At 38.2% G+C, this 12,743-nt stretch overlaps 1 protein-coding gene across 1 annotated transcript in view; it reads right to left on the reverse strand.

Moving 5' to 3' along the window:
• LOC107089861 (pleckstrin homology-like domain family B member 1) overlaps positions 1-12,743 on the reverse strand; it is a 58,696-nt gene that overhangs the window by 38,250 nt on the left and 7,703 nt on the right. Inside the window, exons 3-6 of the mRNA XM_015382880.1 lie at positions 11,596-11,719; positions 9,784-9,954; positions 6,949-7,074; positions 3,285-4,315 (exon numbers count right to left, since the gene is read on the reverse strand). Coding sequence (XP_015238366.1) covers positions 3,285-4,315; positions 6,949-7,074; positions 9,784-9,954; positions 11,596-11,719 — 1,452 coding nt within the window. The remainder of the gene's footprint in view (positions 1-3,284; positions 4,316-6,948; positions 7,075-9,783; positions 9,955-11,595; positions 11,720-12,743) is intronic.

Consider the following 12,743-nt stretch of genomic DNA (forward strand, 5'->3'; position numbering starts at 1 on the left):
AGGACCTAATTGAAAAATTAAACAAGCTTTGATCAACCAAAAATTTAGTTTTTCTTATACGTTTGAGTTCACCTTCAGCTTTGACACACACACAAAAAAAATAAAAGTAGAGGAACAGCCTGGTTGTAGAGAACAGTCTGGGATCAGCTGTTTGTCACACTGAGCTATTGGAGCTCATCAAAGCAGCTCAGGTGTTTTGGTGAAAGCAAAGTAAAACTGATTAAGTCAGTCTGACTCTAACTTCTATTCTGTATTTTGTTCCCAGTTCATCAAATTTAAATGTGATTAGGAGAGTTACTCAGAGGAGCTCTAGTTTTATAAATACAGGTTTATAATATGATTTTAGTCATTACTAATTTGCAGGCAACATTTATGTTTTTTATTTGAGATTGAAAGCATAAAATGCCTAAGAATTAAATTCTCAAATGAAAAGATTTTGTAAAATAGATAGAACCAGTTATTGTAAGTTCCACTTTTGGACAATCATCAATACTTTTGACTGAGAGGGGGACTCATGGTAAGATAAATTGCCACAAGTCAAAAATGATTGGGAAACACTGCATTACAGGATGGTTTCTAGCCTTTCATGTTGTTTGGTAGGTTTAGAATGGTGTGCATTCATATATAGTATTCTACATTTAACTTCTTTGTAAAATTGGTTATTTGACCTACCGCTGCCTTTTTTTTATTCCTCTTGGATTTTGGGGATCATCAGCAGTTTCTGACATCCTCAGACTAACTTTTCAGGGACCATTATCAACAATCTCTTCAAAATTATTTTTTATACTTCTATTTTTTTTTATATTTATTTATAACTGATAGAATTTTAAAGTCACCACAACTGGGAAAACTCCTGGGTCCATATTCTATGAAGCAATTCCTTGTGAAAATAATTGGAAAATGAAGACAAAAAAACTATTGTCAAACTGTACAATGTTTCTTGTCTTTATGTACTAGTAAATCCCAAATATGAAACACAGCTGGGAGTCGGAGATGTCGATAAACATAACAGAAGAAAAAGGAAAACAGGTCACATTTTGGCCAGGATTGAAGGAAAGTTGTTACCAGATTCTTTGGAACGCAGGTGATTACTGCTAAAAATGGGCCTGATTATCTGGATTATCCTGTCTTTTGACAATGTCCTATTACTGCTTGCGCCACATTTTGCTCCTTAGCTTCTAATACTTCTCACTGATACTTCTCATAACACAACGCCCTGTATAAGAAGGGCCACCTCCTGAGTAGGCTGACATCCTTTAGAGTGAGCAGGCTCCTGCTTAAAACCTTCTGACTGTGTGTTGGCATCAGCCCTCCTCTACGCTGTTGTCTGCTGAGCCCGTGGGACAGAAAGAGACTGAACAAACTGTCCTAGGCTGCGCTCTGGACTCAGTGGAGAAGGTTGCTGAGAGGAGGGTGCTGTCCAAGCTTACATCTATCATGGACAACACCTTCCACCCTCTGCACCAGTCTGTAGAGAAGCAGAGCAGCTCTTATAATGAATGACTTTTACACCCTGTTTGTGAAAAGGAGCACTACCACATGTCATTCATCACTGCTGCAACCAGACCCTATGATGCGACACTGCAATGGCAATAACTTGTGCAATGTATAATGTGCAATTAATCCTGTGCAATAACCTGTGTCTCTAAATTTGACACCCAATGCAATAAATATATACATAAATATTAATCCATATAAATACCTGTGTAAACACCCTGTGCAATAACCTGGTATAGTGATCCTACTATAAAAAAAATAAATAAAAAACAAGCTGTCATAGTGGATGCACTGTATATATTGTATTGTATACTTTTTCTTAATTTGGCACTTTCTTCTTTGACTATTTGAGCTGATGTAATGAGTAAATTTCTCAACTGTGAGATCAGTAACGTCATTCAATCAATCAATAAATACCCTATTTTTTGTTTGTTTTTCGTATAAGTGAAAAAAGATGTTTATGTGTCTATGTATAACATTGTGTAATTGTTGAAGAATTGATTAAAAACTTGGTTAAATAAAGAAAGTTCCTTTTATTCCCTGTTTTTCATTCTGATGGTTGGGTTAAACCTCAGGAAGCCATGCTTAATTGGAGGGAGTTGGTGTCATGTGATTGGCTGATGGGCTGTTTGCACTACAAGACAGATAAAGAGTAAACAGATGGTGAGTTTAAATTCACTTGTTTTTTACAATTTAATGTTTAGATTTATTTACACAGCCCTCCATGACATGAAATACCATGCAAATTTAGTAGAGGGGATAATCAGGTCCAATTAATGTCACCATCTGAAAAATAATTGCACAATAGTCCTTCTGAAAAGCTCCTAAAACCGTGAAATCGTGATCTGTGGATTATTTTTACATTTCCGGATGCTTAAGAGAGATCAGGTTTGGTTGATCATGATGTTACTTTTTTGGTTGCTATAGACATTTTTTGGTCATTGAAACATCTCTTTATATGAAGAGCCTGCTGTGACCTCCCACCCATCGTGATTATCTCAGCTGTTAGTGGGCAGAAAAGGGTGGGAGGGAGCCAGATTGCCATTTGGAGGGTGATGAGAAAAGACTGCCTGCACTCAACTGAAGATAGATATAGAGTATGCAGTCTATGATCTAGTGTGGGAATGAAGAAGAAAGATTCCCGCATGAAGGGGAGGCAGCTTTGAAAGTAGATGCTGCTCATCTTTCCGGTAAATATAGTGTTGAGCAACAACCAGCCACACCCTCTGCGTCGGACCCAAGATGCCCCATAAGTATACCCCCCCCCTGTGTCACCAAGGCCACATGGGCCATCGATGCCAGCAATGTCCGGAGAAGATATTAATTACTGGCCTGGTGCCAGAGAATTTGGAGAGGATATGAAAGGAGACGGCCATGCCAGGAGTCACTGAACTGTGATTATCTCCTTTACAAACCAGTTCATTTGGGTAAATGTGTGTATCTCCCTGATAAGATAAATTAGATACTTGGCATGTTTGTATCTGAAGCAATAATTTACATATCTCCAAAGCATCTGTCTGATATTTGACTATTAACAGCTCATGGTAACAAACCGAAGATCCAACCATAGACAGAATATCTATTGGTACTATGTTTGCAACTATATTATTGGAAAATTTCATGCTTTCAACAATGTTTTGGGGTTTCCTTCCCAAAAATCAAAACAGAGATTATTTCACATGAAAGAACGGATAACACCGTTCATCTCAAACTAGAACCAGTCAGCGTTTAAACATAAACTTTTAAAATTAGTTGGGTCTAAATCTTTTCATATTTTGATATCTTACCATTTTTTCCATTTCCTGCTCCTTCAGCCTTTCCTCTCTCTGCCACCGGTGGTACTCCATCAGCTCATCTTCATTATCGCTGATCTCTGAGATGCTGTTCTTACGTTCCCTGGTATACGGTTTTGTAGGATTTCCTTCTTTGCTGAAGGATCCCTTTGCGCTCATGCAGGCAGTCCTCCGTTCGTTAAAAGGGCTAGCCATAGGAGACAAATCAGAAAATGAACCCAGGCCTGACGTGATGCCAGTTGTTAATCCAGGCTGTAACGGTCTGCTCTCTGACTGTTTTTCCAGCCTGGAAACACATGGGTGGCTCTGTGTGTATAGGGGCCTCATGGCCTCTGCTTTTAGTGGTGTTGAAGGTTTGCGCTGGCCCTGTGGGCTCTGAGGAGCTCCTTGTGGTCCTGGAGTCCCCCTATAGGACACAAAGGGGCTGACCCGTGACAGTTCCCTTAGGTTATTGGTGCCAGCCATCCTATGAGGAACATCAACATCTGAGAGGGGCTGGGCCAGCTCTCGCATTGGGCTGTGGGACCTTGTCTGAAGAGAGGAACTTCTTAGTTGAGGGCTGGATGGTGCTGTGCGTGAAATTTTGATGGAAGAGTGTTTCTGACTTGGACATCCGTTGTCTAACCCAGTTCCGTGTAGCTTGGGGCTTGATGTCGTCTCTTTACCTACATTTCTTAGAGGCTTCGGGCTCTCCTGGGTTCTCTGAGTTCTTCCATTACCGCTCAAAGCCACAGAGTGTGAGGTCCGGGGATAAGGAACAGGTACTGCATGGGGTTTATTGGTAACATGCTGAGTCAGACAGATGCTGCCACTGTTTTCTTGACCCAAATTGCCTGGCGTAATGCCATTTTTCCCGTTTGGTATGTCCACAACAGTCGTTTTGGAAGACTGTTTTCCAAAACCAGATAATGACAAGGCTGGTTTCAGTTTCACTGGGTCCTGCTGAGCGGTTGCCATGCCATTGAGTTTAGCTTCATTGTTCTCTGAAAATGACTCTTGGCTTCCATTGGAGATGCTGTGGGGGTCTGCAGAGGGGAGACAGACACATTTGTCCATGAACATTCCTGTTAAATTAAGGGAGAGGACAGTTGTTAAAACACTGACAAGTAAAAACACCATGTGGGGTATCTGTCTTATTTACCAATGTCGACATCCCAGGTCAGCTCTGGGGCAAAGGCTGAATGCCATTTTTGTTTTATACAATAACTCACAACCATGGTGTCAGTGGGAGATTTACAGACATTCATTGTCTGCATGAATGTCAGAGGAATTTAGGCCTTATCACAGAGAATTTTGGCAGTTTGTTTTATAGTATTTAATATTTATATGACAAAAATGTTAATGCTTTGACAAAAATGTAATTATCAGCACAATTTCTTTTAATTGGCTTTTTCAATTTTAAAAGACTCAGAAATATTAATAAAAAATGTATAAAATCACATGAATTTAAACTGATACTGTTTGGATTACCCTCCTTAACAATTTACATGGAATTCTCACAATTTTTCTTTTGCCAAGAGAAAGGTGTTCTGTTAAAAGTTTGGCACATTCTGGTCATCTGGACATTTAACCACTATTATTGTGTTGATTTACCTTGGTTAGCAATGGACCTGGCTTTACAGCATAGACTGTTTTTTGTTGCAATTTTTAACAATCTAGTAACCACAAAAGGTTCCACCTATTATAAGCTGGAAGATAGTGCCCCACTAGTACCACCATCCACTATGTAAATTAAACTAGCTACAGAGTACCGACAAAGAAAAATAGCATTTGGCCAAGATGTAACACATAAAAGCTTGATTAAAATTTGCAGTTATCCTCAGAGAACAGTTGCATGGCCATGTGCAACAATGGAAAAGTTGTTTTGTCGTAATGATAATATTGGTTTGGAGGACTTCAAACCTAAGAGAATTAAGCCATCTATCAAGCATGGTCATGGCAGCATTATGCTGAGTGGCTGTTTTGCAATCGAATTGCATTACATTAACTTTAGAGAAAATTTATTTACGTGGGTCCACGCCCTTTCCAGTTCTAGGGCAGACCCATGATCCATGCTCATAAATTTACCTTTGTTTGTCAAGTTAGCATAGTTTGACTTTATTGAAATTCACAGGAACTTTTTTTCTATGGTGTCTCACTTTTCCTGTTTGTTTGTGAAGTATGGGACCTTAATGCAGGGACCGCTGCAGCGTCCAGCCAAACTTCCTTCTTGTGGTTTTACTTTGCTGATCAGCACAGCCTTGGTGGCTGCATCCACACCTGATCTACACCGTGGCTGAGGTGATTGTGCACTTTAAATTTGATTGAATTTAGGTTTCTGGCAGTGCTTGCACTGTAGCCACACCCTGTTCATTGATAGCCCAGTGTTAAGGAGACAAAATGGTGCAGAAGCCATGTGGAGTACCGTAATGTGGCATAGTTAGCATGAAATTATTCAGAATTGTTGTTAGCCTGCCGTCAAAACCTTATCCACTGCTCTTTTATTATTTTATAGTTTATTGATCCCAAATGGAAATTTAATTCTTTGCATTTAACCCATCCTAGTGATCTAAACATGTTGTGTGACTGAGTAATGGTGTTATATAGAAAGAAGGATTAAAACACATTAAAAGACCACTCACTTGAAATTTCTGTTTCCAGCCAACTGGCTGGCAAACAATACAATTGAAGGTTGAAATGAGAGCAAGCAAACGTAAAGTGAGCTACCTAATGGCAGCAGGAGTTCAGCTTTTTATCTTTTTCAAATCCTTGAAATAACGTATAGTTCTCCAACACCCAAAAACAAAAGCAGGCTTTGTAATAGCATAAGAAGCAGGAATGACCCAGAGTTCAAGTCTTATGGCAACACAAAGCTTAAGATATGTATTTCAAAGCCCCCCACCCCCTCGGTCTCTTGTCTGACCCAAACCCAGTTTCACAGGATGCTCCATAGAGTTGTTGTAAACCTATAGGGATGCACAACAGCTAAACTTAAAAATGAAGCCATTTTACTTGTTCACAGCAGAAAGGTTCATGGCTTCTCCAGGAAAGACTGGCCTGAACACTATGGACAGGGTGTGGTGGCCATTACTGTTCAGGCGCTGACAGCCGAACTAATAAGGTCACAGAAGAATGGGTTCTAAATATCACAGTGGGCCACAATGATCTAACATTCACAGTGAAAGCGAACAAATAGCAGGACACAAAGATTACAATGAGGTCACCACCCTGAGAGAACATGGAGAATAAGTAGCTCAAAATGTAGGCCGCTGATAATTAGATTTTTTTTCCCTATTCTATCAGGTTTGATGATGTTTAGAGTCAGGGTCTGAATAAAAAAAAATAACAGTAATGAGATTAAAAGATGGAAAAGTGCTCAAGTCTTTTTTGGCTTTCACGTTTACAGCTGAAGATCCCGACTATAATGTGCTTGTAAACTACACAGGAACCAGTTGTTAGAGTGCTGTTTAACCTATTGTTCAACAAACAATCTAAAGTAGCATATGTGCCCAGGGCATATGTTCGGCCCAGAATAACTGCAGAGCCAAAACCATTTGTACGCACAGTTGTTAAAGGAGAGTTATTTCTGGATCACAAGAACAGTTCAGAGTAGTTCTGGATTTGGATGATGGGAATTTGTTTGTGCAGTTGTTGTTTTTTGTTTTTGTTTTTGTTTTACCAGAGGGGAACGGTTTGACTGTGTTCACTCTGAGGCTCCCTGCAGGCAGCATACTCTTCATTCTCTGAGCCTCCTCGGGATGGTTGAAGCGGAAGAAGGCAGACTGACCAAAACACAGCATGCACCCTGTCAGGAAACAAGCATTTTTAGACACGTCAACTATTACCTGAGTTTCATGATTCCTTTAGCAAAATACTTTAAACTACACTTTTTTCACTATGCCTAAGCATTGACACAGAAAAAAACATAGTTTTGCATGTTTAATTTTATAACGAAATATCTTTAGTTCAGTTTTCATAATTTCACTAAAGAAATCTTATCCACTTTCTATAGACTTTATTTTATTTTAATAGTTATTCTACAATATTAGCTTTTTTCTATGCAGTAAAATGTTGATATCAATAGTATTTTATTTAGTTTGCCCATAGTGTAAATTAGGTTTTAGCCTTTCACATAGAAATACAGATTATAGTTTAGGTTTTAGCCACCTGTGACGTATTTATCTTCCTAAACACAACATAAACAAACTGGTAAATTCAATATAATTCTAAAATAAAAAATCAGATTACCTCTTTATGACTTCATTGCTGTTTAACCCTCTAAGTATCTTTAAAGTCACATGGAGAAGCTTGGTTTCCAGTTGCACATGTTCCAGAGGAAGTTTAACAATTATGGTTTAAAGTCCTGTGTTGTTTCCAGGTTTTAATGCCTCCCGATTCACAAGATCTTGTTTGAAATGTGACGATTGTCCTTTCAATTGGTTTAAGAGTTTGAAATATTCTTGTTGAGCAGCTGCTGCCTCCACACACACACACACACACACACACACACACACACACGCCAGCTTCGAATGACATTCTGTTCCTTTTGCTGGAGGGGGTGGGACTATCCATGGCTCTTTTATGGGACAGTGCCAAGCAGTTTACGGCACTGAATCTATTCTCCCTTCAGTGAGGGACAGTTTTGTACAACAAATAAAAATCATTTTTTTATGGTGAATTTTACCCACTCAGGTAATGAAGGACACAAACAGGCTCACGCCGTTTTCAACTCATCTTCATCTTCACCATGTCATCACTGAGGGTACAGTTCATTTAAAAGGTTTGTTTCCTGATTTGATTTCCGGCACAGTTTATACATTTTCATCAGGGTTGAGGTTACCCTGTTGCAGTGGCAAGAAAGTTTTCATAGCTGTGGCCAGGCAGGAACCAATGTGCAAAAACCAAAAGGTGCAAATATATACTGATGACAATAAACCAAAAGGAAAATTGATGTGCACAACATCTATATTTTCCAAATAAATCCCCTACAAACATGAATCACACGTTTAAGCAGTGTTATTTAAATTGATTTATTGTTCTACACAATATGTACATTAGATGGGCTGAACTGAAGTATTTCTCTTTAATTACATAGAAAGAATCTTACATGACTGCACAGACACAAATTCCCCCTTAGAACACACAAATAACAAGTCTTAAAAAAGCATGAATTCTATATTAGTCCTTTTTATTTGTAGTATATTGTCATTAAAAATGTATAACTGTATTTTTGTTTTCAGTTATTGGTTATTATACTAACTTTAAAATGTCAAAGTAGGACACAATGGTATCACTGCTGCCACCCACTGGTTTAGAGGAGAACTGCTTGAGTCAAAGGTCATAAATTGCATCCATTAATTTTTATTATTATTATTTTAAATGATTGTCATATATCACTACAATGAAAAGATTATAAGGAAATTCTGCTATGAAATGTCTTGATATTTTCTTTCCCTGAAATATTTTAATTTTCTTTCCTCAACTGATGTCCACCCCTACCCCCCACCCCAATATTCTGCTGTGTATTTTTGTATTCTATCCTAACTCTAAAATAGTTCATATTTTACTGTATGTGAGTGAACACAAAACAATTTCTAGTTACAATTTTTAATATTTTGTAAGTGGCAACATTGCAAATACGGGGTTTGATCCTTTTAATTCGTTACAATGCGGGTCCATGAGCACACTTCATAGAGTGTTATATTCCTATTATTATTATTTTTAGAGGAAATAACACTTTTTTTTTATCATTTCGTATTACCTGCTACAGATCGGTCAATGAAAATAATCTATGACACTAAACTGTTCCGTGGTGCATAAAAAGGTTGTGGAGAACTGGTTAGGAAAACATACATAATATGATGAGTGTATATAAATGTTGGAGAATTAATTAATTTAAAATAAAAAATATATATATTTTTTATTTTATTTATAAATTAATCATTAAATATTTTTCAGCTCTTAATATTGATCTTAAAGGTATAGTGGAGGATTTATGCAAATTTTTGAAAAGACCCGCCCTCTCCACTTTTAAAACTGAAATGCACATGCACAACCCTGTACCCGCTCCCTGAGAGGGGACATCTTTTAAACGTGTGAGCGGGTGTGCATGAGCCCATTTTTTCTTGTGCACGCTCTGTTTAAAAGTCTCTGTTTGCATCACTCATACAAGCTTACTTTCCAAAAGAAGTAAAAATGGGGACGAGCACGTAGGACGGCCTTATGTAAACATATCACCGGAATGATTGACAAATAGGTGGATAACTTATTTTGATGAACATCCTCCACTATACCTTTAATACTGGTGCGTGATCTTAGATAATCAAAAAGGAGAAGCTAAAGATTTAAAATCTAAAATTCAAAAGTGTTGTTTTTTAAGTTATATTGGTCTACATTGGTCCTACAAAAAGGATAATTTATTAAAATGCATGCAGGATTTCAGAAAGAAATATGAGCTTATTACTTTTTTTAAATGGTACCAGTACACATTTCAAACCACTTTCATCCCTCCTACCTTGTGTGAGGCGATATGGTTTGGTGATGGGAAGCCCATCCACAGAGCATTGGTTCCCACATGGATACAGGGTGATGTTCCCTGCTTGGTTCTCAATGTAGCAATGCTGGGGTGTGATGCCTGGGCCCTGCAGCGGGATATCTGTCCCATCGCTGCCCAGCGTGGTTCTCCCTGAAACCAGAACAAAAAGCTTATTCCCTTCCTGGAGAGCTTTAGGAACCAACACACCTCTAAGAGTATTCTGAGGTTTCATAGGTGGAAGAACAACAGAGCATCACGTCCATATTGGTGGAGCCTCAACTCCATCTCTCAGTATGTTGCTCATTAGGTGGGAACCCTCAAAAGACACAACCAGACTGACAAAAAGGTTCATTATAGGAAATTAATTAACTCAATGTTTTATAGACATGATTTAATCATTGGCTGCACAATACAATGCAAAAGTATTCAGGCTCCATCACAACTGCAAACTTTGAGTTATGAATAAACATACTATAAACAGGAAGGAAATTATTTTTTTTATTTAATTTTGACAAGACAATAAAAACTAGTGGTACTTAGTTTATCTATTTAACCTTAATTTAACCTTAGAAGTGTTGTTGAGATAAAAACCTATTTTTTCTTCATCCTGCAAAGGGAATCCGGTGAGATGATGATGGAGTGAAAGACTTGGGGTGGGGGTTCACCCTTAGGATAAAGATGCTTTGCTAACGTTACCAGCAACAGCAAGGATGAAAGCAGTACTGTTTCAAAAGGCGGGATTTCCTAAAAAGAAGCCAATCACAGGTGCTTTACCTTCTTTACATGACAAAAGTTCACAGGGGCCTGGAGAAAAAGTCCCTATACGAATAGGAGAGAATCTACTCACGCGGAGATGATTTTTGCTGATTTAATGAAAAAGGAAACATAAACAAAAGTCAAGAACCAAAATACAGGAAAACTACAAAGACATTGGGCAGCCAACAAGAAACTAGTGATGAGGAACTGCAGAGGTGGTGTATACAGTATATAGGGGACAGAACAAAGAATGGGCTAATGAGCTGATATGGAGCAGGGGTGGATGGAAGTAACTTGAAGGGAGCTACGTGAAGGGAGACAGACACAAGGGGGCAACAAAGAGTAAACACAAAATGATAAAGAAACCAAAGATCAACAAAACGGAAAGACATAAACAACTGAAACTCAAATAGAAGTCCAAAAGGGGGAGAACCATACATATTGGGGTCTCCTGGTATTGAATAGCGTGACACATTCAAAATTAACATTGAGAACAGTCAATGTCTGTGTTTTAAATAAAACTGTACTAATATAAGCATATTTGTATTTTATTGCAAATGTGCCTTCTTGGAAGAGTTCTGGCTTCATTCACCGATCTATAAAATAAAGCACATAAGCATCCAGATTGTTTCTGCAAACATCTGTGACGGTGTGGATCAGTGAACACCAGATTGGTTGTGATAGGGTGCCGCTGTGCAGCATTTCCAGTTGTGAAATGTTCTCCCTAAATATTTCAGCATCAACTGTCAGTGGTGTTACACACAACTGGAAGGTGTCGGGAGCAACAGCAGCTCAGTAATGCAGTGGTAGGCCATATAACCTAACAGAGGGAGGTCAGCAGATGCTCAGGCCCATAGTGCTCAGAATCAGCTTTTTCTATTGCAGGACTGATTAGTATTTTGTTAAGGAAGTTTAAATTCTACTTTTTATTTAGTATATTTCTACTTAGCACTACATTTTTAAGTTGTGGATTTTCAAAACCTTTAAACATTTAAACAGTTTTCAGTTTCACAGTAAAAGCTCAGCCCCTTTTACCTTCTAGCAGCGGCAGCAGAGTGATGGCTGTGCTCAAACGTCCACTTCCCAAGCTAACCAGGTGGGGGCGCTCTGCCTGAACCTTCAAGGACTTCCCTGTTTCAATCAGGTCGAGAGGAGTATTCTGTCAAAACAAAACAATCAAACATTATTAATACCTCATCTGTCAGGTTAATAAGTATAAACAGAGTGATTTATATTTTTCACTCTAACAGGCAGAATATAGTGTTGACACTTTTAATAATTTGAAGCGTGAAGAGTTTTTTGCTTTTTGTGTGTGTTTGAAATCCTTTAAACTCAGAGGAAGTGGATTCAAATTATATCATATAAAATACTGTAGTGAAGTTAGGTGGGTGTAATAAAATAACTTCGTAGCCAGTTAGTAAATCATGAAAATCCTGAAGTATCAGTAGAGGTGGGTGGAGTACCTAGAAAATGTACTTAAGCAAGAGTAGCACTGCTTTATTTTATTCTTAACTTAATACTCCTATAAGTAAGAAGTAACCATACAATAAATTACTAAAGTAATAGAAAAATGTATTGAGGAAAAAGTCTACTCAAATGCTGATCTACATATTACTCATGATAATAACATCCATCCATCTACTCCTGCTTATTCCATCAACATCGCATTGTGGTCAGTGCCTATCTCCGGCAGTCTATGGGCGAAAGGTGGAGTACACCCTGGACAGATCGCCAGTTTGTCGCAGGAAAACAAAGATAGAAAATCATGCACACACAAAAGGAACCCATGCATGCACGGGGAGAACATGCAAACTCAATGCAGAAAGACCCCAAGCCAGGAATCGAACTTCAAACCTTCTTGCTGCAAGGCAGCAGTGCTACAAACTGCTCCATGGTGCAGCCCTCTGATCATCAAATATCTAATTTAGTATTTCAAAAACAATGTGAAGTTACACAGGAAATTGAAAATAATGGTGTTTCAAAGAATGAGATAGAAATAAGCATGAACATGCAACACGCAGCAATCGAACAATTGCAGAATTTCAGGTGGAACACATTTTTTAAAATCAGTATCTGAATATATTTACAAATAATTAATTAAATCAATCTATGTTATGTATATAAGCCTAGGAATAGGGTAAGTTACTTTGAGTAACAAGATGGATTAACCCTCCTGTTATCTT

Source organism: Cyprinodon variegatus, unplaced genomic scaffold (genome assembly GCF_000732505.1).
Source record: "Cyprinodon variegatus isolate N-32 unplaced genomic scaffold, C_variegatus-1.0 Scaffold268, whole genome shotgun sequence".
Classification (NCBI taxonomy): Eukaryota; Metazoa; Chordata; class Actinopteri; order Cyprinodontiformes; family Cyprinodontidae; genus Cyprinodon; species Cyprinodon variegatus.